This window comes from Anguilla anguilla, chromosome 5 (assembly GCF_013347855.1).
Source record: "Anguilla anguilla isolate fAngAng1 chromosome 5, fAngAng1.pri, whole genome shotgun sequence".
Taxonomy (NCBI): domain Eukaryota; kingdom Metazoa; phylum Chordata; class Actinopteri; order Anguilliformes; family Anguillidae; genus Anguilla; species Anguilla anguilla.
In genome coordinates, this window is record NC_049205.1 from 26,582,613 (window position 1) to 26,610,448 (window position 27,836).

A 27,836-nucleotide genomic window follows, 5' to 3' on the forward strand; every position below is an offset into this window, starting at 1 on the left:
GGGGTTAAATTGGGGGTGGACGCGGGTGGACAGCGTCCACTCACCTTTGGTAAATAAATAAATCATTTTGACTGGCAGTTTTACAAATAACTATGACAATTCAGTCCATTTTTCGTATGCTCCAGTCCATGTGTTCCCTCTAGCCAGTTACTCGGAGTGAGGACGGAGTGTAGCACAGTGGGTAAGGAACTGGGCTTGTAACCGAAAGGTCGCAGGTTCGATTCCCGGGTAGGGCACCTCTGTTGTACCCTTGAGCAAGGTACTTAACCGAAATTGCTTCAGTATATATCCAGCTGTATAAATGGATACAATGTAAAATGCTATGCAAAAGTTGTGTAAGTCGCTCTGGATAAGAGCGTCTGCTAAATGCCTGTAATGTAATGTAATACTCGCTCAACCAATCAAAAATCCGAAGAAAAAAAACTCAGGAGGAACAGTCATTTATATAGACAGGCACAGAAAGAAAACTATCGTTGATTGTCTGGATTGTTTGGAAGCGGAAGCGGTAGGTAATTTCATTAACATGTAATTTCATCTATGTAACATTTTAAAGAGAGATGAATAAACAGCCCCCATGAACGCCGGCTATTATTAATGGAAACTTTGATTGCTTGAGCAAAATCAGCAGGATGCTGGTCAGCAGCTAAGCTAGGATTGAATATTTCCCACATACATAACGTTTTATTCAGCGGTGACTGATGAGCTGAAAATTGGTCGGGCGCAAAACTTTCCTTTAAACTAATCATTGATCTCAACCTGTTTTCATTAGTAATTTTCCTTTATTATCAAGCGTGCCAACGATCGGACTAATCAAATGGCAAGTAGCCTAACACACAGCATCTTCATACCGTGTTAAGGGGATTAAATCATAAATTCAATTTATCCGTTAAAAATCAGTTTTAATCACCAAGTAGTCTACACTTAACAAACAAGATACACCAGTCTGTTATCTACCGTGTTAGCTTTCAGAATAACCAGCAAAAACAAAACCTGCACTTCAATTTTGTTTACAATCTACGCATTGCAGATATTTGCCATGAATACGAGTGCGGAGAAAGAAGTGCATGTATCCGCAAATAATGTTGATTAAAAATGTGCACAATTTTGTACTGCAAATGAAAATAAATGTAGGCTATAAGGCCTAGGCTACTCGCTAAAACTGCCTATTTGGGGAGAGCTGGCTATATATTATAGTAGTGAGTAGCCTATTTTGTGGATTAATTGTATTGATACTCAAGGAAAATCAGGGGAAGATTCCGCCACTGCTTAGTGATTAAAACTGATTTTTCTAAATCACATTTATCATTTAATCTCCCTAACACAATGCAAAGAAGCTGTGTGTCCCTTTCCAATTGATTAGTCAGATTGTTTGCATGCTTGTTAATCACTGAAAATTAATTAAAACAGTTTGAGATCAATGATTAGTTTAAAGCAGAGGTGGGCAATGAGGGTCGTATCTGTTTCTGGTCTTCATGCCAACTTCTGCCCTTAATTATTTAATTAGCCCTAATATTTACGTCATCTGACATGTCACCTACATTTCTTGCGAAGTGAATGAATGAGAGCCAAAGACTGTTCTTGTGTCCCTAAATGAAATGTATTACTGTGATCTAATCTACAAGTGAACCATTGATGTTGTATGCAGCCAATTAGCTCATTTAGTCAGAGTAATTGGTGGAAACAAAAACCGGCATACACACCGGCCCTCCAGGACCGGAATTGCCCACCCCTGGGTTTTCCTAAAGGAAAGTTTTGCGCATCACCAATTTTCAGCTCATCAGTCGCCGCTGGTTTTATTTTGTTTCAATTTGACAGTTTAAAGAAAGATGGATAAAGGAGGAAGAAAGGGAGGACAAAAGAGGAGGATGACCGATTATTTTCGTAGGTAAAAAAAATTCTCAGCATTAATGACTCAATAAATGTGAAATATTTTATGTAAAAGCTTTCATCAATAGTACACATTCTTTTTAAAACATTGTTTTCCTTAATTACAATTATGTGTACAATACATTAAAGATACAACTATTTTGAGCTGAGACATTCATTGGTTTGTACCTTTTTTCACTCCCCTCCCAACGGATCTCAGGGTCCACCCACCTCCCAAATCCCAATTTAACCCCTGGGTACACACCAGGCTTTGTTGCATTCAGGGTGTAAACAAACCATGATTCATCAAAGCTTGGTTCAGCCTGAGGCATTGGTGGAAGCATCGTGGGTGTCAATAAGGTGTGTGCATGGGTATATTCGGAGCCACCTCTCTCCATGCGTTTAGGAGGTTGAGGTGATACACCTGTGTCGCACCACCCCTGTCAGACCGCACAACTTCATAATCGACATCCCCCACTTGCCGTGTGACCACAAAGGGCTCTTGTCACCTGACAAGTAATTTGGAGGTAGAACATGGGAGTAATACGAGCACTTTATCTCCCGGTGCAAATTGTCTTAGCTGAACACCTTTATTGCACATTGCACACTGTTGTCGTTCTTGTGCCTGCAGCAAATGCTTCCATGACAATTTTGTTAGTGTGTGGAGCTTTGCTCTCAGGTCCAGAACGTACTGAATTTCATTTTTTACTGGTGCTTGGACCTTCCTCCCAGCTTTCCTTAATTAGATCCAAAACCCCGCGTGGCTGCCTCCCAAAAAGTAATTCAAAGGGAGAAAATCCTGTGGAGGCCTGGGGAACCTCATGCACTGTAAACAATAAAGGGTTCAGCCCAATTACAACAATCTTCATGCACAAATGGATTATACCAATTTGTCACACTTCCATTTGGGCTGTTTGGGACACCTGCTACTTTCCAAAGCCTCATGGACCGGGTGCTGCGGCCCCACTCTTCATATGCTGCAGCCTACTTGGATGATGTAATAATCTATAGTGACATCTGGGAGCGGCATGTGGAGCATGTGGGGGCGGTGCTTGGGACTCTGAGGTGTGCGGGGCTAACTGACAACCTGAAGAAGTGTGCAGTTGGACAGAGGGGGGTACGGTATCTGGGGTACTACTTGGGCGGCAGGCAGATGCATCCCCAGGTTGATAATACAGCAGCTATTGCGGTCTGCCTGCGACCGGTTCTTGTGACTGGCAGGCTACTATAGACGCTTTAAACGGTAACAACATAAACAAACGTTACTGCGCATGTGCGTTGTTCTGGCCCTAACTTAACTTCCGGCAGAGTTCCGCAAACAATCAATAACAACAGAGTCCCTCTAGACTATTTCTGATAAGCAAAATAAATAACAAGTAAATTACGATAGCTAGCTAGTTAAATCTATGTCTAGCCAGTATTATTTGAGGTTACCAGTCGAAGAAAAGAACCGTTACTTGGCCAAACTCAAATGCGATAACGTTACACTACCAGAAAAACAAGTGACAGAAACAAATAACTGTTGACAGTATTGCACCTTGCTGAGCATCATAATCCATAACTGTTCTGGGTTACATGCACATTCCTGTGTAAAAAGTGCACTCTTTCTATGATATTGCTTAAAAACGATGATTAGAGACACAAACTGGGGCTAGTAGTGGGCAGCATGTGTAGCCAATGAAATTACTGTAGGTTATTTTTTTGTATAGCATGCACTGCTGGAAAACAATCGTGGCTCTTAATAGTTTGGGTCATCTTGCTAGGTTACCACAAAAAAAAATGATCAGGCAATGTAACACACTGAAGTCATTGGAAACAGGTAGGTAAACTAGAGTGAGAGCACCTATTCGACCACCTTCGTTCAACAGACAGGAAAGCGTAAACTGATTTACAACTATATATGAAATAGGCGAAATATAGGTAACAACCTATACCTAGTTATGTAGAAAAAATGTCCTCGTTATCCTCCTGTGGTTATTTTTTCAGTACTTTCACAATTTTTTTTTCGGTGCCGGCAAATAAGTCAGAGGTGGTCCAGCGCTAGCTTTTGGTTGCTAAGGGGACAGCGACCACCCCATATAAATGAATGGAACTTGCCATAAACATAAATGTTGTGTGTATTTGAGGTTAATATGAGAAAGGGTGGTCTCTATCAGCACGTCTAGGAATTCGTACATATTCACTGTTGTAATCCAAGTCGCAGGACGCAAGATAGCCCTTAGGAAAGCAGTTTGAAATTATAAAGCAACGCCTGCCGGTTTTAATGGGTCGCGAGGAGATAATTACGAGCATGTTGCTTGTCTTATGTTGAGTAAATAAGGCTGTATTAGTATTACTAAATGTGTGAAGGCGATTTTTTAAATACAGTTTATTATGTGTATTTGTACTGGACTTACATTTTAATAGGTAATGATGTCCAGTTATTTCTCAAAAATACGAAGTAACAACGGGCAAGCACCAGCTATAATAATCGCAGGGATTTAAGCAATTAGTTTCACAATTCCCTAGTGGGGTTACAAAGTTAAATTATATATTTTTACAGATTTTCGAAATGTAGTTTGTTCCTGAGATCATGTTGCACCCCACAGCACAACAACCTGAGCCCAACATCAGTCTGCTCATCGGTTTAACTTTCACTCCATTTGTAATCGGTGTCATATTAAACACAAACCCCAATAATAAACAAACACAGAGCGGAAGTTAACTTAGGGCCAAGCGCATAACCTTGGCAACGCGCGTGCGTCCGATGAAAGCGTCTATAGGAAATTTATTCCAGCTTTCTTTGAGCTGACCAGTTCCCTGACTGATCTGACCCGAAAGGGTGCCTCAGATCTGGTCCAGGGTAGAGAGCAGTGCCAGCAGGCGTTTGAGAGGGTAAAACAGGCTCTCTGTGGTGAACCACTCCTTTATACACCTAACTTTGCTCTCCCTTTTTGTCTGCAGATGGATGCATCGAACAGTGGGCTGGGGGCAATTTTGTCCCAGGAGGTTGAAGGGGTCGACCGCCCGGTGCTGTACATTAGGCGGAAGCTGTCACAGCAGGAGGCAAAGTACAGTACAGTGGAGAAGGAGTGTCTGACCATAAAGTGGGCGGTCAGCACTCTCTGATAATATCTCCTGGGACACCCTTTCACCCTCTGTTCAGACCACGCACCCCTTCAGTGGCTCCACCGCATGAAAGATACCAATGTGCGGATCACTTGTTGGTATCTGGCATTACAACCATATAAGTTCAAGGTGATCCATAGGCTAGGGGTTCAGATGGTGGTGGCTGACTTCCTTTCCCGCTTGGGGGAGTGGGGGGGGTTGGCTGGCGGCCGAATGGCTTCCTGGCCTAAGTCGGTGGTGGGGGTATGTAAAGGGGTGGTGTGGTTAGGGCGCCACCTGCAGGCGGAGGTGAAGCGGTTTAGCTGGTTTGCAATCACAGCTTTTGACAATGTTCTTGATTGCTAACTCTATCTGCTTCTGTCAGCAGCTTGACCGGGGGCTGGAATGAGACGCATGCGGGAGCTATATCGCGTATTCCCTTCTCCTATCATGTGTTGTTTGTTTGTTTGTATGTACATCCCCAATTCTAAAAAAGTTGGGACAGTATGGAAATTGCTAATAAAACAAAAAGGAGTGATAATGTAAATTCTATTCACCCTGTACTATAATGAAAACACCACAAAATTACATTACATTACTTGATGTACCTTGTGAATTTAATTGTTTTTTTTAAATAAACACTCATTTCAAATTTAATGACTGCAACATGCTCCAAAAAAGTTGGGACAGTTGAGTGCTTACTACTGTGTAACACCACCATTTATTTTAATAACACCAATTGGTTAAGATTAGCAAGCAGAATTTTCCCCCATTCTTCCATTATGCAGGTCTTCAGCTGCGCAATTGTACAGGGCCTTCGCTGTCGTATTTTACGCTTCATAATGCGCCACACATTCTCAATCGGAGACAGGTCAGGACTGCAGGCAGGCCAATCTAGCACCCGCACTCTGCTTATGCAGCCATGCACTTGTAATCCGGGCAGAATGTGTTTCGGCGTTGTCCTGCTGGAAAATGCAGGGACGTCCCGGGAGAAAACGGCGTCTGGATGGCAGCATGTGTTGCTCCAAAATTTGTACATATCTTTCTGCATTAATGGTGCCCTCACAGATGTGCAAGTTACCCAAGCCATGGGCACTGACACACCTCCATACCATGACTGACGCTGATAACAGTTTAGATGGTCCTTTTCCTCTTTGGTCCGGAGGACACAACAGCTGTTTTGTCAAAAAACTTGAAATGTTGACTTGTCGGAACACAAAAAACACGCTGCCACTGTGCTACTGTTCATCTCAGATGAGGCCGAGCCCAGAGAAGTCGGCGGCGCTTCTGGACAGTGTTGATGTATGGCTTCTGCTTTGCATAATAAAGCCTTAACTTGCATATGTAGATGTAGCGGTGTGTTGACTGACAAAGGTATTCCGAGCCCATGCCATGATATCCATTACAGACGCATGACAACTTTTAAGACAGTGACGTCTGAGGGATCAGAGATCACGCGTATTTAGAAGTGGTTTTCGGCCTTGCCCTTTACATACTGAGATTTGACCGGATACCTTGAATCTTTTAATTATATTGTGCACTGTAGAGGGTGAAATGCCCAAAATCCTACCAATTTGTCTTTGGGGAACGTTGTTCTCAAAGTGTTGGATTATTCGCTGACACATCTGTTGGCAAATTGGTGAGCCTCGACCCATTTTTGCTCATGAAGGACTAGGCCTTTCTTGGAGGCTCCTTACATACTATAACACGATTGCCTCACCTGTTTAACATCACCTGTATCACATCACCATGATATTTCAACTTGTCACATCGTTATTAGTCCTAAATGGCCAAACTTTATCGGACCGCCGATATACCGGGCCGATATTTGCATTTTTGGATCTGTATGGGTAGTCAAGGATGACATGTGGCCGATATGTAGGACTGATAATTGTTTAGTTTTTTTAACACTGACACATGGGCGCTCCTAGTACCCCATCTAGTGTTTCTAGCTGAAATAGCGCAAAGCCCCTAGTGGTCGGCACGCCGGCATGCCGAGATTGCTGAACTAAGACATGCAGTGCTACTGCAACCAAAGTAAAAAAAACAGAAAAGCTTTGTTTTAGTTTCATTAGTAGACGATACACGAGACAACTATGCCGAATACGGAGTTTCGCAGCGCCACCTGGTCGTTCATTTAACACGCACCCCTCCCTGCAGTCTAATCTGTAACTACATCCCCCACCCAAGACATAATGGACAATATTGTCTATCTGGACATTCTTAAAAATATTCTTTCACCACTCAAAAATCGTATTCCATCATAGCAACAAGATAAACCCGACATTAGCCCTAAGATATGCCTATACAGCAGTGAAAACGCTGCTCGCTGAATAACGAAATCAACGAGACAAGGTTTTAAAAAATTATACCATGTCATTCTACAGTCAATATCTGGGACTAAATATTGAATAAATATACAACCTTACCATTGGTTTTATACGTAGTGATGTCCCTTTTGAGACTGAGTGGTCATATATTGTCTTGGACAATCCATTTGTGAAATATACATGCATTTGTGATGCCTGGGTACCTTCCAAAACAGCTGTGCGTAATACCACACGTGATGTTTACGGCGTTGTCGCCATTTTAGTACAGTCTGGCTTGATTGACAATTCATTTATTCAGTAGATGGGAATATAAGCTTTCTAACGATGTATAACATGTCTAATTTTGCTTTTGGAATAGTGTTTTATAGGTCAGCGTAACCGAAAATATTCTTATTATCACATTCACTTACGCGTTCACTCTGTGGTAGCAGTAAAAGACACTGCACCTAATGAAACGTTGTCAATGATTTTTCATAATTTCTTGGAAAATATTATTATTATTGAGGACTTCTGGGCATAGCTAAGCCATATGTGTGCTGATAGGTCTATCTGACATCATTTTCTTCAAACGTATATCTTCAAAAAAAAATGAAGTTAATTTGGTAAAACATGAAATACCTTGTCTTTATACTGTTTTTGTGTGAATATAAGTCAAAGTAAATTTACAAATTACTTCTTTCTGTTTTTATTTGCATTTCATTTACCTACCAGCCCAAATTTTTTGGAATTGGGGTTGTACGTACCTGTTGAACGCACAATAAAGCCTGTGTGCATCTAAACCGACAACTGTATGGCTTGTGGGGAGAGGAACAACCGGACTTTGCTACACTCATGCTATTATAAAAGCTCTGATTAAGTTCAATTCCACTTTTGGGCAACCAAAACTCATTCAATTAGGTCAAGGTTCATATCTGACTGTTTACCAGTGATAAAGCAGTTAAACATTAAACATCAATTTCCTAGCGCATATCATCAAGAGTCACAGGGAGCACTGGAAAGGTTTCATCAGACTTTAAAGTCCTATGTCTTACATTCTGACAGTGAAATCTCTTAATCTCCCTCACCTATTGTTCCAGTTGCTCTCGTTTCTGCTAATGTGTCTCTGTCGGAATACTATCCTGAGAAAGATAGTCTTAGTCAAGGTAGTACTTCTCTTTCAGTAGCCCATTTGCCAATTCTGACACATTTTTGGCTCCACCATCTAAATCATTCGATTTGTCAGATTCTGAACAATCAGACATTTTCCATTTAATTCAGAAATACCCCCAACTCTTTTCAGATACTCCATCCCGAACTACGGTTTTGAAACATGGTATAGATGTCTGTGACCATGTTCCAGTTAGACAGAATGCATATTGAGCAAGCCCATCTAAACGCTACATTATGAAAGAAGAAACTGATTATCTCGTTGATAATAGGCTCATTATCCCCAGTTCAAGGCCTTGATGTTCTCTCTGCCTACTAGTACCTAAACCAGATGGAATGTCCTGTTTTTGTACAGATTACAGAAATATTTATGCTGTGACAAAAGCCAATTCATTTCCTCTCCCATGAATGGAAGATTGTGCAGACAGGATAGGAAATGCAAAATATGTAACAAAGTTGGATCTCATACAAGGTTACTGGCAATTTCCTTTAACTGAGTGTGCCTCATACATTTCAGCTTTTGCCACGCCAGACAGCTTTCTGCAATACACTGTGATGGCTTTTGGTATAAGAAATGCCCCTGCCACTTTTCAATGGTTAATGAATCAGGTTTTGGCTAATATTGATAATTATGACGCCTACCTCGATGATGTGGTCGTATACTCAACCACATGGGATAGTCACCTATGTACGCAGGAAAAAGTCTTCTCATGCTTTCAGAGTGCTTCTCTCATGCTTAATCTGGCAAAGTGTGAATTTAGCCATGGTACCATTACCTATCTAGGTAAGTGGGTTGGGCAAGGTGCCATTCGACTGTTGCATGGCAAATGTTCAGGCAATTAATACTTTTCCATCCCCTAAGACTAAGAGTCAGCGTTTTCTTGGCATGGCTGGATATTATTAAGGTTTTTGCAGAAATGTTTCTGATGTGGTGTCTCCCCTCACTAATGCCAGTCGCAAAATTTTGTTTGTTCTCCTGCTCCTCAAGGTGCCTTTGATACTGTAAAAAGCCAATTATGTAGTGTTCCTGATTTCTCCAGACCATTTAAATTGGAGGTAGATGCCAGTGGCTCAGGTTCAGTGCAAGATGGCAATCATGGTGTTGATCACCCTGTTTGCTACTTTTCTAAAAAAAAATGCAGTCGTAATCAAATTCATTATAGCACAATAGAACAAGAAGTCAGTCCTTACACTTTTATTATCACTGCAACATTTTTAAGTATATCTTGGTTCCAGTGCAACCCCCATTGTGGTCTACATAGACCACAACCCCCCTGTTTTTCATCAACGCATTTCCAATTCAAACCATCGGCTCATGCGTTTGTTCTTTAATAGTAGGTTTTCATTTGGAGATAAGACATAAGAAAGATATGTACAAATGTTGTTGCTGACGCACTCTCACACTGCCATCCTTGAATGAAAACCTATGTCCTAGATTTTCTCTTAAGGATAGGGGTGTTACGACCCGTCATAAGTTTGTGTTTACGTGTTACTTTTGTGTGTGTGTTCTGTTGTCATCTGATTGGTCATTTCCCTATACAGTTGCTTGGCTTGAAAAAGCCGCCGTTCGCCACCTACCAGTGGAGACTAGCTCTTCAAACTTGTGGTTGGTGTGTTGTGTATAGTGATTGCTTCGTTTGACGTGTTCTTTGTTTGACACAGAATCCCGTCTAGACCTTCTGGTTTGTTTGCTGATCAGATCATTTGTATGACCATTGACTCGTTCCCTTTGACTCTGATTCTTTCCTTAGCCCTTCTAGTTTGTTTGCCCCATTATTTTATATTTCTGACTATTTGCTCTCGTATTCGTTTCAATGAACAAAATAGTGAATGTTTCCTATTTATATGTCGAACAGTCTAGGAGGAGATGTTTTTCAAGTTTTTTCAAAAACTCAAAATGATGGACATTATGACTCCTAAGGGTTTGAGCTATCGATGAGGACAGACATCTTGCGAGGAATACTGGTTAATGACTTACTAAAGATGAGCAATTGTATACATTTTAATTAATATCAAAACATCTTTAATAAGTGCAAAATGTTTTCATTATTTCTTGATCAAAAATATGCAAATAAAATGTACATCTGTGACAACATTGCTGAGGATCAAAAATGGTTGAATATAATCTGTATGTAAAAACATCAGTCACTTTTGCATTATTAAATGGAAGATCATGGGGTTTATCAAACTCCAAACCTTCTCAATCAGCCAATGCATCATTATACAGTAGGCCTATTGGACAAAGTGAATACTGAATTAATTTTATTTCCTTAACCTCTTAAGGCACAAGCCAAATTTTGCCAATCCTTGCCCATTTAGGGGGTACCCTATTTAAAGCTTTATAACTCCAGACGTGAACACCACAGAGACTTGAAAAATGGCTTAAATGAAGCAAGACATTTGTACAATTTACAATACTAACACAGATTAGTTTATATTCATAATTTTGGAAGAAATAAAGTGCCACAAATGCAATTGTTTTGACAAAAAATCCAAAATAAATTTGCACTTTTTAAGTTTGCAATGAAATACTGCGAGATTGAATATATGCAGGAGGTTAAACTATACATGTGCTAGGTCAAAAACGTCCTTGACCACAAGTTCATAAAATCTAAGGGTGGATATGTAGAACTACTATAGATGTATGAAGCAAAAACTAAGCAGTGTACCCAGCATCTCCAAATCTATCCAAAATGTCTAAATTATGCATTGCTGTAAATCATAACATATCCATGTATTTCACTACAAATCAACTGTTTGACTCAAGAAAATCACTGTTGCATAATTTTCAAATGGGAATTACAAGCTTTCAGTCAGTACAGTGGTCTAAAATAGCTAGGTGTCCAGAAACATATCCAAAATCTCTCCAAAATTGAATAAAATGCTTTTGTCCATTATAAAGCATATAAATGAGCCCCTTATGAGGGTTTAAGATGAAACATTGCTATCAGATTAAAAAAATAATGCAAAAACATTGTCACACAATGCGGTACAGTACCTAAATGTGTAATAATTAACTCGTGTGTATTTCTATACTCTGTACTCTCGTATGTTTTCTTGTATGGGGATGAGACAACATGAAAACAATTTTCACCCGTCCACCACGTTTTGGCAATGTTCCAGCTATGACGTCATCACTGTTGCATGCTTCACAAAAACTATTACACTTCCGTCTAACGCTTACATTACAGTGTAAAATATTTACATTATATAACACCACTAACCTATTTAAAGATACTCAATTTCAAAAATAACGTATATAACCGAAATATTTTGAACGGTAATACTTACATAGCAATGATGAAATCTCCTCTATGTTCAGTAGATAGAGACAGAGACGGTATCAATAATATTGTTCTATTCGCTTCTGTTTTACTCCAGAAAACGATGTCAGCTAGGTCTATCAGCAAACATATGGTTTAGCTATGTTCAGAAGTCCTCAATAATAATAGTATTTTCCAAGAAATTACGAAATATCCTTGAACACGTTTCGTTAGGTGCATCGTATTTGTCTGCTAACAGAGTGATTGCGTAAGTGAATGCTATGCTAATAATATTTTCTGTTACGCTGACCTATAAAACGCTATTCCAAAAGCAGAATTAGACATGTTATACATCGTTAGAAAGCTTATACTCTCGCCTACCGAATAAATGAATTGTAAATCAAGTCAGACTGTACTAAAAAGGACGACGACGCCGTAAACAACAGGTGTGGTGTTACGCACAGCTATTTTGGAAGATACCCAGGCGTCACAGATGCGCCTATGTTTCCCAAACGGATTGTCCAAGACAATATATGACCACGCAGTCTCAAAAGGGACATCTCTACACGTAAAACCAACAGTAAGGTTTTATATTTATTCAATATTTAGTCCCAGATATTGACTGTAGAATGACATGGTATCATTTTTAAAAACTTTTTCTCGTTTATTTCGTTATTCAGTGAGCAGCGTTTTCACTGCTGTATAGGCATATCTTAGTGCTATTGTCGGGTTTATCTTGCTGCTATGACGGAATACGATTTTTTAGTGGTGAAAGAATATTTTTATTAATGCCAGGATAGACAATATTGTCCATTATGTCAAGGGTGGGGGGTGTTTTTTAGATGAGACTGCAGGGAGGGGGTGCGTGTTAAATGAACGACCGGAGCGACAATGGTGGGGCTGCGAAACTCCGTTTTCGGCATAGTTGTCATGTATCGTCTACTAATGAAACTGAAACAACGCGTTTCTGTTTTCATCTCACACGTTGGTTGCAGTAGCACCGAATGTTTGACTTTAGTAATCTAGGCACGCGGGCGTGCCCACCACTAGGGGCAATTTGCTAAGAGGTTAATCAAATTGTCTCGATATTCTGACACTTTTCTGACAAATCTGAGGCCTCATTTATACAACTTTGGGCTGGTTCCATCAAATTGATATCATATGGTTGGGCCTCACATTCAACAAGGATTTTGGGATGAAAAACCACTTGAATCTTATGTGTCCATACTGTTAGGACTCTTGACTCTGATGACTTAAGCTGAAACTTGTAACACATTTGAGGTATCACTGGCAATATGATTAGAAATGACTTAGGCCTGAATCTTCCTCTGACAAGGGATATGATTTTTACAAGGCTCTGTACTTTGATGTGAAGTGAAGGAAAAAGTGTGAAAAAGAGTGAAAGAGGTCTGTACGACATTTATCTGTATTCCACTACTTTGCCATTGGAGTCACCAATTCCCACAGTCTCCAAAATGTGCATACACATGGGTCACAGTTTGCAAAAATGTGCACGTTTTGCAAGTCAAGTTTTTAAAAATAAAAAAATTCCAAAATCCATGGGGAAGATTTTCTGGGCTCATGCACCATTTATAAATGTAGCCCCTGTTCCTTAAGTAGCTCTGAAATGAGCTGAGTGAAGTTTTACTGGAGTCTTTTCATATAATGCAACTCCAAAAATTCAATGTCAGACAATACAGCTAGCTATAGGTGAACGAACTTTAGGAGAACTTGCATTTTTTGTCTAAAATCAAATTGTTTCAGCATTCCAACAATTTCAACTGATGTCCATAATTACTTGTGAAATTACGTAAGTGAAACTTTCAAACATTTTGGAATACTCTCCACAGAGAAATATGATGCACCTATTGTCAAAATGTGATTGATCGGTTTTCTATGATGCATAAACTGTCAATTTTATTGATCGATAGAGTTTGACCTTTTTGATCTTTGATATGGTTTGGTTGGTGAGGGATAAGGGGAGGGGCAAGGGGGTTGTGCTTGCCAGATGGTGAGGGTAAAAAAATAAATAATAATAAAAAATAAAAATAAAATATATATATACATACATACACACTCACCGGCCACTTTATTAGGTACACCTGTTCAACTGCAAACTGCACCCGTTAACGCAAATATCTAATCAGCCAATCACGTGGCAGCAACTCAGTGCATTTAGGCATGTAGACATGGTCAAGACGATCTGCTGCAGTTCAAACCAAGCAACAGAATGGGGAAGAAAGGTGATTTAAGTGACTTTGAACGTGACATGGTTGTTAGTGCCAGATGGGCTGGTTTGAGTATTTCAGAAACTGCTGATCTACTGGGATTTTCACGCACAACCGTCTCTAGGGTTTACAGAGAATGGTTAGAAAAAGAGAAAATATTCAGTGAGCGGCAGTTCTCTGGCCAAAAATGCCTCGTTGATGGCAGAGGTCAGAGGAGAATGGCCAGACTGGTTCGAGCTGATAGAAAGGCAACAGTAACTCAAATAACTACTCGTGACAACCGAGGTATGCAGAAGAGCATCTCTGAACGCACAACATGTTGAACCTTGAAGCAGATGAGCTACAGCAGCAGAAGACCAACCCGATACTAGCAAGGTATACCTAATAAAGTGACCTGTGAGTATATATATATATAAATTTAAAAAATAATTAAAATTTTCAGAATGCTTGGTGTAACTAAACTCCTTGTGGGGCAAAGTGCTTGTGCAACTTGAAACATTTATTTATTTACCAGTAAATTAAGCAATATGTGAGAATATGTAAGTAACTAAGTTTAAAAGCAGTGGCTTGTATGTTAGTTTAAAGAAAAGAAGCCCATGCAAGCATGCAAAGTCTTAACAAGCCAATAGGGTGACGATTTAAATGTATGAAAAAAGCAAGCAATTAAACAACATAGACAGTTATAATAGCAATGTAGTTTAAAGGAATAGCAAAAGTGTGGAAAACAAGGAAAAGTTGTTAAATTAGTGAAGAAAAATGTATAAAAAGCAAGGAAGCTTGCTAGGAAACTACATGAACTGTTATAAAAGCAATGAGTTTTAAAAGCAAGGACACGAAAAAGAGTTGAAAACAAGTAAAAGTTGTTAAATTAGTGAAGAAAAATTTATAAAAAGCAAGCAACCGAGGAAACTTGCTAGGGAACTACGTAAACTGTTATAAAAGCAATGAGTTTTAAAAGCAAGGACTCGCAAAAGAGTTGAAAACAAGTAAAAGTTGTTAAATTAGTGAAGAAAAATGTATGAAAAAAGCAAGCAAGAAAGGCAGTGTGCAATGAAACTACGTGAACTGTTATAATAGCAATGAGTTTTAAAAGCAAGGATTCACAAAAGAGTTGAAAACAAGGAAAAGTTATAAGTTTTGTGAAAAAGTAGGCAAGCGTGCATAAAGTGGCGTTATTGTGGAACGAATTGGGAGTGTTAAAGTGGTATAAGAGAGGTTTTTAAGAAAGGTAAAGTAGAATAAGTACACACGTTAGTTACTCAGCCGATTTCCTGCGACAAACAAAAGCGGTGCGTCCGTAGCTACATGTTCACAGCTGGGTTGCAAGAATCAAAATGGTCACAGTGACCCTGTAAGCAGGACGGAGTTAGGGAGGAGACACCGTTATGTTAGACTATCGCTCCCAAAGTTTCGAAGAGGCCCATCAATAGTCGATGGCCTTTAGGATTTGGGGATAGCCGAAGAGGCACAAAGTGCAGACGGGTAGGAAAATGCATTTACGCCAGGAGATGCGTGCAGAAGGCGAGGTTGGGGGAGGACACAGGCACGCACGTGACATTTCGTATTTCTAGAGATTTATTGGAACAGCTATGGTTAATGGTATTTTTGAATTGTTTTAAAATTGTATTGCAAATTACACGGATTATTGTAATCTGTAAAATTGTGTATTTCAAACAATTTTTAGCTCGCATTAATTGACCATGTGTAGGGACTTATGTTTTATGGTAGGTTAGCCTCTGTGAATAACACGTTTTCAAATACGTAATAATTTTTTTACACAATAACAGGGGGCCACAGAAATAGTTGGTGACAATGAAAATGTTATTTTACACATAGTTCATTCAGGAAACAAAAGGGTTAAGTGTGAAGTAATGAAAACACAGCCTGTAATCTCCATCTCTTATTTCTGAAAGTAGGAGTGTGTTTTTTTTTTTGTTTTTTGTTTTTTTTTTGCCCATGTAATAAAATACAAACTACTTATATGTGATGCAAAACCTACGGTTATTCTCAATGAGTATTTGATACATGGCACTTTTGTCACATGTATCAACAGTATGTAACCTAATCATTCAGGTCATGGCAAAACATGTATAATGAGAAAGAAAACATTGGTTGTAAGTACATTCATTAGAGTATAAAAAAAGACGATTTTTATAATATTACTTACATCAAACCTTTAAATGGTTTTAAGTCAAAATTGCACATGTCAGATGCCATAAAGGCATGTTTGGTATCTATAGACAGCAAAGTTTTTGAATGGTTTTAAAATTGTATGGAACAATTACACAGATCTTAGTAAAATGATGAATTGAAAAGCAATAGTTTTGGCCAGCAAAGCTTGTGCTTTTGACACACGGTGGTGATGGGGGTGCTGAGGTTAAAGGTAGGTTAACACCCTGTGAAGTGGGGTCACGGGTAAACATCCATTCAAATTTACCACTGGGAGAATGCATTGAAATGTTTTTAACTAAATACAGATACAAATCTAAACTAAATTTTTCAACAACCATGTAGGTAAGAAAACATTGGTTGTAAGCACATCCATTAGAGTTTAAAAAAGGTTTTCATAATATTATTCATATATTATACACATACACATTGCTTTTTTAGAATACAGATACAATCCTAAACTAAGTTTGAATGTTTTTTCAACACCATGTAGGAAAGAAAACATTGGTTGTAAGCACATTCATTAGAGTCTAATAAAAGAAAGTATTTATAATATTACTGACATTTTTAATCCTTTAAAAGGTTGTTTAACCCCTTAGCACACATGCCAAATCTTGCCAATCCTTGCCCATTTAGGGGGTACCCTATTTAAAGCTTTATAACTCCAGATGTGAACACCACAGAGACTTGAAAAATGGCTTAAATGAAGCAAGACATTTGTACAATTTACAATGCTAACGCAGCTTAGTTCATATTCATAATTTTGGAAATAAAGTGCCACAAATGCAACTGTCTAGACAAAAAATCAAAAATGAATTTGCACTTTTTTAGTTTGCAATGAAATATTGAGAGATTGCATATATACAGCAGGTTAAACTATACATGTCCTGGATCAAAAACGTCTTGACCACAAGTTCATAAAATCTAAGGGTGCATATGTAGAACTACAATAGATGTATAAAGCAAAAACTAAGCAGTGTACCCAGCATCTCCAAATCTATCCAAAATGTGTAAATTATTCATTGCTGGAAATCACAGCGTATTCACGTATTTCACTACAAATCAACTGTTTTGACTCAAGGAACTCACTGTTGCATCACTTTCAAGTGGGAAGTATATCACAATATAGTAACCTTTCCGGTTACAAAATTAATCTGTTAAAATTGGTGGCACTACCATTAAACATTATCCCTCTTTCTTCCATAAAGCTCATTTCCCTCTTCCAACTAGCTGAGGATGGTTTTAAATATATCAGTATTTTTGTTACACCAGATCTCAACAATCTTTTTTCCAAGAACTATCTCCCTTATTAAGAAAATTAAGGCTGATCTTAGTAATTGGTGCTCTCTTCCCATTGCCTTTTTTGGTAGAATTACTGTGATCAGAACAAACATTTTCCCTCATTTAATTCGCCTATTCCATTCTATCCCTTGCTATCTGCCCATCTCTTTTTTCAAATAATTGAACAATTGTTTATCTAAATTCATTTGTAAAAATAAAAAGCTGATGCTTAAATTCACTAAACTGTTCAAACCAACAATCGGTGGTGCCAGTGTACCAAACTTGCAGTTATATCGCTGGTCCACTCAGTTAAGACGCATGGTCAGTTGGTGCATCGGCAGATCTCACTCTCTCTGAATCAACATGTCCATAGCATGCCATTCTTTACCAATACATCTCTTACCAATTATCAGTAATTTTGAAAAACAAAAACTACTGGGTATATTGGGAAGATTTGGGATGTATAACACTCTCCTATCATGTAAGGATGTGAAAGCACATCTTGAATTACCTACTTGCCTCATTTCCTCAACTCTGCCTTTCCTCTTCAGCTGAGAAGCATTGGGTTGCTTGGGTGGACTAAGAATGGAATATCAGATCTTTCTTGTTTATTTTCATATGGTGTATTAAAATCTTTTATGCAGATCCAACAACAATATAAATGGCGAACATGTGAATTTTATAGATTTCTTCAATAGCATGATTTTACCTCATTTCTCTGAGAGTGGGAAATTGCGGCTTGGGCTGACAGATGTTGAGAAACTTATGACAAGTCCATCTGGTTCTAGGGGGATGATAATAAGGATCTATTATGCATTATCTATTGAATGTATGTCATACACGTTAAGCCTAAAGGGAATCTGGGAAATGGATCTAGACCAAACTTTCAGCGAAGAGGAATGGTGTTCAATGAAGGAACATTAGCATCTTAAATGTACTTCTATAAATATACATGAATTTACCTTTAAATGTATTAATAGGATTTATTTACTGCCAGTACATTTGCAAATGATATATCCTAATAGCTCTGGTCTGTGGTTTAAGTGTCAAGAAGAAAAAGGTAAATTCTCTTTCTGGCAAAAAGATAAAATTATAGCAGTAAGACTGATGTTACTCTTGCCCATGATTCAAAATGTCTGTTTTCTGTTCTAGTTTATTTGGCAAAACATTATCCTCCTCCTCTAGTCAATCCCGAAGGTGCCATCTCTTAATCTTGACTCTCTCAAGCAGCTATACTGCTTCCTCTAGAAAAATTAACTTGATCTCCACAAAAAATCAGACAAGTTTTGACAGATCTGGGGAACCCTTGAGACTTAAAAGAAGCATCTCTCTTAGAATAGAATAATTTGCTTAATTTTTATTTTACGTTTTATATGTCTGCCAGTTCTAATGTTTATGTACTGTACTTATTTTTCTATTTTCTATTTGCTTCAGTTACTTCTGTACTTGTCCTAGTCCTAGGCTGCATCCCTGTACCCCTGTACTTCATTGTTTGAACATGCAGGTCAACAAAATGTCTAATGTACAATTAATTGAAAACCTAATATTAAGTGCAAATAAATATATATTTTTTAATCACTGAGTAGCACTGTAATAAACAAAATTAACTCACTCTGGTAAAACTAATCCTGTCCAAAGAGGATTTATGATGAAATATTATACTGTTTCACGAATATACTTAAGAGCGTATACATAGCCCATGTTTAACAATTAATTACAATGTTGCTTCTAAGGCTAACTCAAATGAATTGAAATGGGCTTTATGAGTTGCTATCTTGTGATATTTGTTTTAGCCAAACAATCAGCTAAATAAAGCATGCAATAAAAAATTAAAACAAAAAGAACTGCTGGGGAGTTTATTGGAGACTGGATAGGAGTAGACCAGATGAGAGTTCATACCTGGACTTCAATAGAGAAAAGGAAGGCAGAGGTGAAGGAGTGGATAGCTGTGACACAGGGAACAGGACCAGGCCCATCCTCTGTCCCACGGGGCTCCAGGTCTCCATGGGCAAAAGCCAGGAGCCACCACGCCATGGCAAAAAGCATCCAGGAGCAGAGGAATGCAGAGGTGAAGATAAGGAGGGAGTGCTGCCACTTGAGATCCACCATAGTGGTGAATACATCCTGCAGGAACCTGCCCTGGGGTAACAGAAATGTCTAATTAGACAGAAGTGTACAAAACATGCTGCAAAAACAAAATCTCCATTAAAGATTGTTAAAACCTTTTTTCAGAAAGGTTAAAACTTGCTTTGAAATCCTGTTCTTTTATATTACACTAGCTCTCTATTTTACCACCATTATGTTTCTTTACATTTCTTTTACATTTTGTAACTTCATAGGAACAATTTTGTGGTATCAAGGAGGTACATTTGATTAATTAAAAACAAATGAGAAATAACTAGTGTTATGTCCTCAAGCTTCTCGCCACTCGTTTGATGATGAGGCACAAACAATATTGCAAAAACAAATTGAAAGGTGCAGTTAAATATTTATTTTAATTTTGCAACTGCAAAAAGAACTTAAGAAAGAATAAGGAGAATAAGAGCCCAGGGACCTGCACAAAAAGAACAAAAGAAGGGAAAGCTTCTAGACTGAATATGTTCATTTAAATAGCACATTAAAAAAATACACTAACAAATTATCCCATGAAAAATAGACCACCAGATTTCCTTCCCCAAAGGAAAAGGAAACTAAATGAACCTAAGCAAATGCTAATAGAAAAGTGCTGCACAGAAGGGGTAGCAGTTCATCTCTCCCAGGTAACCAGGAACCTTATTAACCCCTTTGCGCAGATTACAAATCTGGGCAATCCTCACCCATTTAGGGGTGTTCTAATTAAGGCTTTATAACTCCAAATCTGACTATTACAGAGACCTAGAAAATGGCTTAAATGAAGCAAGACACTTGTACCATTTACAATACTAGATTAGATTACATTCATAATGCAATTATCTTGGTGAAAATGCAAAAAAGTTGTTATTGTTCTCCTTCAGTTGGAGATGAAATACTGAGAGGTCACGCATATATAAATAAATAAAACTATATATGACCTGGATTATAAACTCCCTTACCACAAGTGTGCAAAATCTGGGGGTGATATGTGGAACTACAAAGATCTATGAAGCAAAAAGTAAGCAGTTTACCCCGGTGTCCCTTTGTGTCTCCAAATGTATCTAAAATGTCTAAATTGAGCATTGCTGTAAATCATAACATAATCATATATTTCACTACAACTCATGAAACTCACTTTTGCATCATTTTCAAGAGGGAATTACTATTGTAGTGTGTTTTGGTCAGGTTTAATCACAAAAAAATTATTTTCAACAACCAATCAGCCTTCTGTACGTCTGTAGAGCCAAACTTAGTGAAATAAACTAGGCACGACAATAGAAATAAAGGATATATACTTATTGGCTATGATAATGAATATGTGAATAGAAAAAAGTGTGAAATAATAATTAGCAGAATATGAGGAATAATATTATATGATTCTTCCTAAGAGGAAATGATAATTCTGCAATGGCTAAACAAAGAAAGAGGTTAACAGTGCTACCTTTTAATGAAGGTTAATTCATGTAACGCCTATTCCGTTAGTTGACGCGTCAGCTCGTCAGATGGTCCCAAGGCTGCTACAAGTGCATGGACTCTTGGGAAACTTCTTCTTTGAAGTAGGGGTCGGAGGAAAACTGTGAAGATACTTACAGGTCTCAGTGATCGAGCAAGGTGCGAGTTAGGATGCATAGTGAAGTCCGGCAATGTCAACAACTTTTCTCTGAGGGTAAAGACACTTGTTGTCAGGGCAAGGTTGTTGGCGTTGCGAATGTGAGGGGCACAACTGAAAGGATTTTCTCTTGATGGAAGTAAACATAGCAAGCCACACTTCACGCACCACTTCCCCCACTCCAGCAGAGACATATCAGTAAGCACAAAAGAGGATACACTCACAGACATGGGTATTCGGTGTGTGCACAGGGATTTACATTGTTTATCCGACTGCACTGTTTGAATTTTCAATTGGGAGACAAAAGTATACCATTGTGGCCAGGGTTAGTGCCCACAGGTGGTCATGGATGTTGGTGATCCAGGGGAGGGGCTGTCTGGTGGACAACCCCCTGGTCAGAAATGTCTGACTCAGGTTCAGGCATGGGCACTAGTAGCCCTTCCCTGCTTTCCTGAGTGACTGACTTCACCCTCAAACAGTGATGAATGCTGAGGGATGAAATGCTGAGTCAAGTCGCCAGCTAGGTGATTAAAATTGATGGGAGGTTGCTTGACCAGCAGAGGGTAGTGACATACCTTTATTTTACATAAATAAAGATAAGTTATATCGGCTGAGTTGGGATCCATGTACAAACGAGGATAGTACACAACTTTTAATGCCAAAAAGCCATCTGAGAAAGCTGTCTGTTTCTCAGGCGGCTCGCAACAATCCGATGGCAGGTCATTTGGGGCATGACAAGACACTTAATTGTATAATGGCCCGTTTTAATTAGCCAGGCATACGCGGAGACTTCTGCCGATGGTGTGCCATTGACCATATATAAATGGACGACAGGGCACCGCTGTCTTCAGTGGGCGAGATTGGAGGCTGATCGTATCACTACCTGATTGGCCACTCATGCAGTGGATACTGGGAATGCACTCGATTGCGCAGGCGCTAAGTCTCTGGTTTGTGACACAAAAGTAGATTATACTATAGCTTGAAGCTATATTATAGCATCAAGGTTAGAACACAATATCATCACGATTCACAAATCATTCTAGACATTTTTATATATGAAATTATTCCTCATATTCTCAAATAACTTGCTATGATATGTCATGTGGATGATAGTCTCCCACTATCCATATGGTAAACCTCCATTGAAGTTTCAGGATTTTTAGGGAGCTTATTCTTTGCTGGTCTATGACATCATTATCTGTGCACGAATCATTGCATCCGCTGGCACGTGCTAGGAGAGAAATCCTGGCTTCATGTGGTGTGCCCAGAATGTCAAAAAGTTATTCTGGCGACCATTCCAAAAGTGCAGTTGCATCCACTTCCATTTCCCCTTTGAATGGCTTGGCATGGACCTCATTGGGCCATTAGAACAAAGTGCCAGAGGCGATCATTTGTGTTAGTCCTAGTGGATTATAACTAGAAGCAGTGCCCCTCTGCAATATATCAGCTAAGACATATTGCTGGTGGAGAGAGCACACACACCTGGGTGACTGTTGCGATTTCATTTTTTCTCCCATGTGGGAATCCTGAAAGAGCATAGATCAAGGCACCTTGCTTATGTGACACTAAAGGAACTGTACAAATTGCTGGATGTCAGGTCTATTCGAACTAGCATTTACCACCCTCAAACCGACGAGCTAGTAGAGCAGTTCAATAAGACTCTAAAGACAAGGATTTGTAAGTTCATTTCTACTGATATACAAAATTGGGACAAACTATTGTTTGCTGTTCCCTAAGCTACCATAGGGATTCCCCCTTTGAACTATTATACGGGTGAAGGCCCTTTGGCATTTTGGACCTGTTAAAAGAAACTCGAGAGCAGAGTCCAAGTAAAGATTAAATTGCACAAGTATTTACTCCAGGCTCAAGAACATCAGAAACGGCAATACAACAGGGGAGCTCAATTGCAAACATTTAAACTGGGAGATAAAGTCCTAGTGTTACTCCTGTCATCATAATCCAAATTACTCACCAAGTGGCAAGGACCTTTTGAGGTTATATGGTGTATTGGGGATGTAGACAATTAGGTAATTTATTCTGATAGGGAGGGACCTCAGATCCACCATCTCAATTTCAATTTTGCGTCCGATGAGCTTGGATCAGAAAGTGCGCAATTGACGGCGGTACAGTACCTGGGGTTCTTCTTGAGGTTGGGATGAGTCAGTCCTTTAGTAGACTATTATAACATAACTATTATCTTTGGTTTATTCCGAACTTTTATAGTCTGGCTGGTCCATTGACTGACCTCACTCAAAAGGGAGCCCTGATCCAGTCCAGTAAATGGAGCAGTGCCAGGTGATGTGCTTATGTGGTGATCCTCTTTTAATTAGCCCTCACTTTTCTATGCCTTTTCTTTTGTGCACCTTGGATAGAGGACTGGGCCCGTGTTGTCCCAGGAGGTGGATGGTAAGGAGCAACCATTACATTACATTACATTACATTACAGGCATTTGGCAGACGCTCTTATCCAGAGTGATGTACAACAAAGTGTATAACCATAACCAGGAACAAGTATGACGAAACCCCTAGAGAGAAGTACCGGTCCAAGTGCAGGGAACAACCGCATAGTTCAACTTGGACCCTGAAGGTTAAACTGATTAACACTAACACAACGAGAACGGCAACAACGCAATCTATGGAAAAAATACAAGCAGTAGTTAAGACAGTTAATGCACCTAAGTCACCTACGAAACAGCTGCTTAGTTACAACCCTAAGCTTACAGTCATTTACAGGGAGGTAGGGTGGGATGGGGAGAGGTGCAGCCCGAAGAGGTGAGTCTTCAGTCGTCGTTTGAAATGGGTCAGTGTCTCAGCTGTTCTGACCTCCACAGGGAGGTCATTCCACCATCGTGGGGCCAGAACAGACAGGAGACGTGTTCTGGAAGTGCAGGTGCGAAGAGGGGGAGGTGCTAGGCGTCCTGAGGTAGCAGAACGGAGGGATCTGGCTGGCATGTAGGGTTTGAATATCTTGTGGAGGTATGCTGGGGCTGATCCCTTGACTGCCTGGTATGGCAGGACCAATGTTTTAAATTTGATGCGAGCTGTAACAGGCAGCCAGTGGAGGGTAGTGAGCAGGGGAGTGACGTGGGAGTGTCTGGGGAGGTTGAAGACCAGACGAGCCGCAGCATTCTGAATGAGTTGCAGGGGTCTGGTGGCAGATGCTGGTAGTCCAGCCAGAAGAGAGTTGCAGTAGTCCAGGCGGGATAGAACCATTGCTCGGACCAGGAGCTGGGTTGAGTAGGTGGTGATGATCACAGGGTGATGATGTCACCAAGGTGTCCCCTAGGGAAGTGGAAAAGTCGAGGAGGGGAGAGGATAGAGCAGGAATAAAGATTAGCTCCGTCTTTCCCGGGTTGAGCTTCAGGTGGTGATTGTCCATCCAGCTCTGTATGTCCCTCAGGCAAGCGGAGATGCGGGCAGGGACCTGTGTGTCCGATGGGGAGAAGGAGAGAAAGAGTTGCGTGTCGTCAGCATAAGAGTGATAGGAAAAGCCATGGGCAGATATTACAGGGCCAAGGGATCTGGTGTACAAGGAGAAGAGAAGGGGACCGAGGACTGAGCCCTGGGGAACTCCGGTGGCGAGGGGACGGGGTGGTGATACCTTACCCGCCCAGGCAACCTGGAAGGAACGGTCAGAGAGGTAAGACTCAATCCAGTCAAGGACTGTGCCGCAGATCCCTGTTGCTGCCAGGGAGGACAGTAGGATAGAGTGCTCCACAGTGTCAAATGCAGCGGAGAGGTCTAGAAGAATCAGGACAGAGGAGAGGGAGGCTGCCAGGCGGTCGAGTGGCCAGGCCTGAAGCCAGACTGGTGGGGATCAAGCAGGTTGTTGTGAGAGAAGAAAGCAGAGAGTTGGTTAGATGCGGCACGTTCAAGTGTTTTGGATAGGAAAGGGAGGAGAGATACCGGGCGGTAGTTCTGAATGACTGAAGGATCTAGTGTGGGTTTCTTCAGCAGCGGGGTGATGTGGGCCCTCTTGAAGGATGAGGGGAAACATCCAGAAGATAGGGAGGAGTTCACAAGGGAGGTGACAAAAGGGAGGATGTCAGGTGTGATTGCCTGGAGGAGAGATGAGGGGATAGGGTCGAGGGCGCAGGTGGTAGGGCGGTGGGTGAGCAGAAGCTGGGAAACTTCAACCAGAACTCTACATCAGCTGCAAGCCAAGCCCCAGGGAGAGTTTGTACAGTACCATTAAAAAGCAATGTCGTCATAAAATGCTGACTCTCCAATACTACCTTTTGGGAAGAACCTTTGTCCTTTATTCAGATGATGCCCCCTCCAATGGCTCCACAGAATGAAGGACACCAACTCCAGGATTAGCCTGGCCCTCCAGCCATTTTGTTTAGGCTAATCCATCAACTAATCTATCAGCAGAGGTCTGCAAGTGCTTGCGCTGACATCCTCTCCCAGGAGTTGCACCTTGGCTGCATTTTAATTGTGGAAGAGTGTGACAGGGCTCACGCCTACCAGTTAAGTAGGCACACCCACCTGGATTGTGTTACAAATCAGTACAGGATTTAAACGTGTGCTTCTTTCTACTGTTGGCGTATGTGACTGGGGAATCCCCATGCCGAGCTCAACTGACTAGCAAGAAGAACCTGAAAAGCTGTTTGGTAGTTTTGTTTACCCTGATGAAGTGTCTAGATCTGGCCTCACTACAACTAGTAGCTAGGTTAGTGGATAGGACTAGAGAACCTCTCCAACTCAGATGCCAGAGTCCGTATCTTTTCAGTAGGCCAGGCATTCCCCAAAAATCAGGCCAATTATTAACAAACCCTAAAGCATTAAATTAGCACCACTCCAATAGCCAGCGATTTAGCAATGATAGCCTACTGTAGACCTCGTCACTCCTACGAAGTGGAAACTGGCCGAAGTATATTACTTCTTGACACATATTTTTAGTCACTGCACACACTGATACAAAGTTATTTTTGGCAGGACTGCAACAGCGAGGCCAGCCCTACAAACGTGAATGTCTCTGACTGAGTGACTGAGTGATGAAGTTACACCATTGGTCGGCCGGATGACGTGTGTCATGACAACCAAATAAACAACAGCGCGAGTACAGCATTTTCTCCTCAGGCAGAGTGACAAACAGGGCAGAGGATAGGATTACATTACCGGCAAACAAGAGAAAATGTAGATTTAACTAGCTAACGTTAAGTTAGATAGATTTTACAGTTTAAATAAACATTCGCAATGTATTCTCTATTGATGTTCATGGCCAACTAATTCATATTAATATTAATAATATATTGTGAAATAATGTTCCAGCTAACGTTAGCTAGGTAACGTAAACAGATTTGCAACTATATATGAAATAGGCAAAATATCGCAAACAACCTGTACCTAGTTATGTAGGAAAAAATGTCTTTGATATCCTCCAGTAGTTATTTTTTCAGTACTTTCGTGATTTTTTTCAGTGCCAGCAAACAAGTCAGAGGTGGCCCAGCGCTAGTTTTTGGTTGCTAAGGGGACCTGTATCGACCACCCCATATAAATGAATGGAACTAGACATAAATTTGCTAGCATACTGTTTAAGTATCCTGTCTTGCGTATTTGAGGTTAATATGAGAAAGCACGTCTAGGAATCCGTACATATTCACTGTTGTAACCCAAGTCGCAGGACGCAAAATAGCCGAGAGGAAAGCAGTTTGAAATTATAGCCACGTTTCCACCCAAAGTACCAGGAACTTTTAGTCCCAGGAACTACTTTTCAAGGAACTAAAAGGTTCCTTCAGCCCATTGTTGTCTGCGTTTCCACCGCGGTCTAAAGACCTGCGAAGATTAGGCGAATTAGCCCACTGACGTATGAAAAAGCGACGTCGTCATCGGTCTATCTGTCGTATGATTTCTTCTGTAACCCCATACTACCACCGAAGTAGCCTACATTATTTTCTAATAACCGGGACAGCCCGGAGGGGTTTATTCTACTTATACAACGGGTTACCAACAATGATTATATATGGTTACTTTAGTATTTATTGATTTTTATCGACTTAATCACCTGAAATTGAAATATTCTTCCGCGGCCGTTTGGGCATATTTTACCGTTGTCAAGCAAAACTCTCATTGAAAGTTCGACTTGGACCGTTGTTATGCAACAAATAGGATATAACAGGCCAATAGTCAGATTGTAACTGTTTTATATATCCTCTCAAACACATTCATTATGTTTTATGCGAACATTCACTTTCATGTCTTGACATCCGAGGCGACAGAATGCATTCACATTCCACAAATAACTGGTAACAACAGCAGAAAACATGCACACGTTGTAATCAATTTGCTGTTGAATTGATTACTTCGACTCCCACCGTTAATTCCATATAGGCTAATCGCAAAATGACAAGAATAAATAGAATGAAAACTCGGACTTGCGTGAAAATTTTAATTAATATTGCAGTGGTATAGCCACCGTTTGCTTTCCTTCAAAGTTACTGCTAACGGACCAGCGAGGTGTGCCCTCCAGATGCAAACCATGCACCATAAATTAGTCCATAGTCTTGGTCTTTTTGTGGAATTGAAGAATCGCAGAGTAAAATTATGGTAGTCTGAAAAAGCAAAAGGGACGATTACTAGAATTAACCTGTTATTTCACCCTGACAAAAAGAGCGGAAGGTGATTTCCAGTTTGCTTTTACTGTATCACCAATGTAAATTACGCAGAACTACCGCATACCTCACATAACTGTATCAAACGTTTTGAGTCAATTATAACGGGCTAACAAAGAAAATCCGGAAGA

At 40.1% G+C, this 27,836-nt stretch overlaps 1 protein-coding gene across 2 annotated transcripts in view; it reads right to left on the minus strand.

Annotated features, from left to right (window-relative positions):
- Positions 1 to 27,836, minus strand: part of kcnj11l (potassium inwardly rectifying channel subfamily J member 11, like) — a 127,463-nt gene that overhangs the window by 66,204 nt on the left and 33,423 nt on the right. Inside the window, exon 3 of one of the 2 annotated variants that reach the window (XM_035417760.1) lies at positions 19,270 to 19,509. In XM_035417760.1, coding sequence (XP_035273651.1) covers positions 19,270 to 19,509 — 240 coding nt within the window. The remainder of the gene's footprint in view (positions 1 to 19,269; positions 19,510 to 27,836) is intronic. The other variant, XM_035417761.1, reaches the window with a different exon arrangement.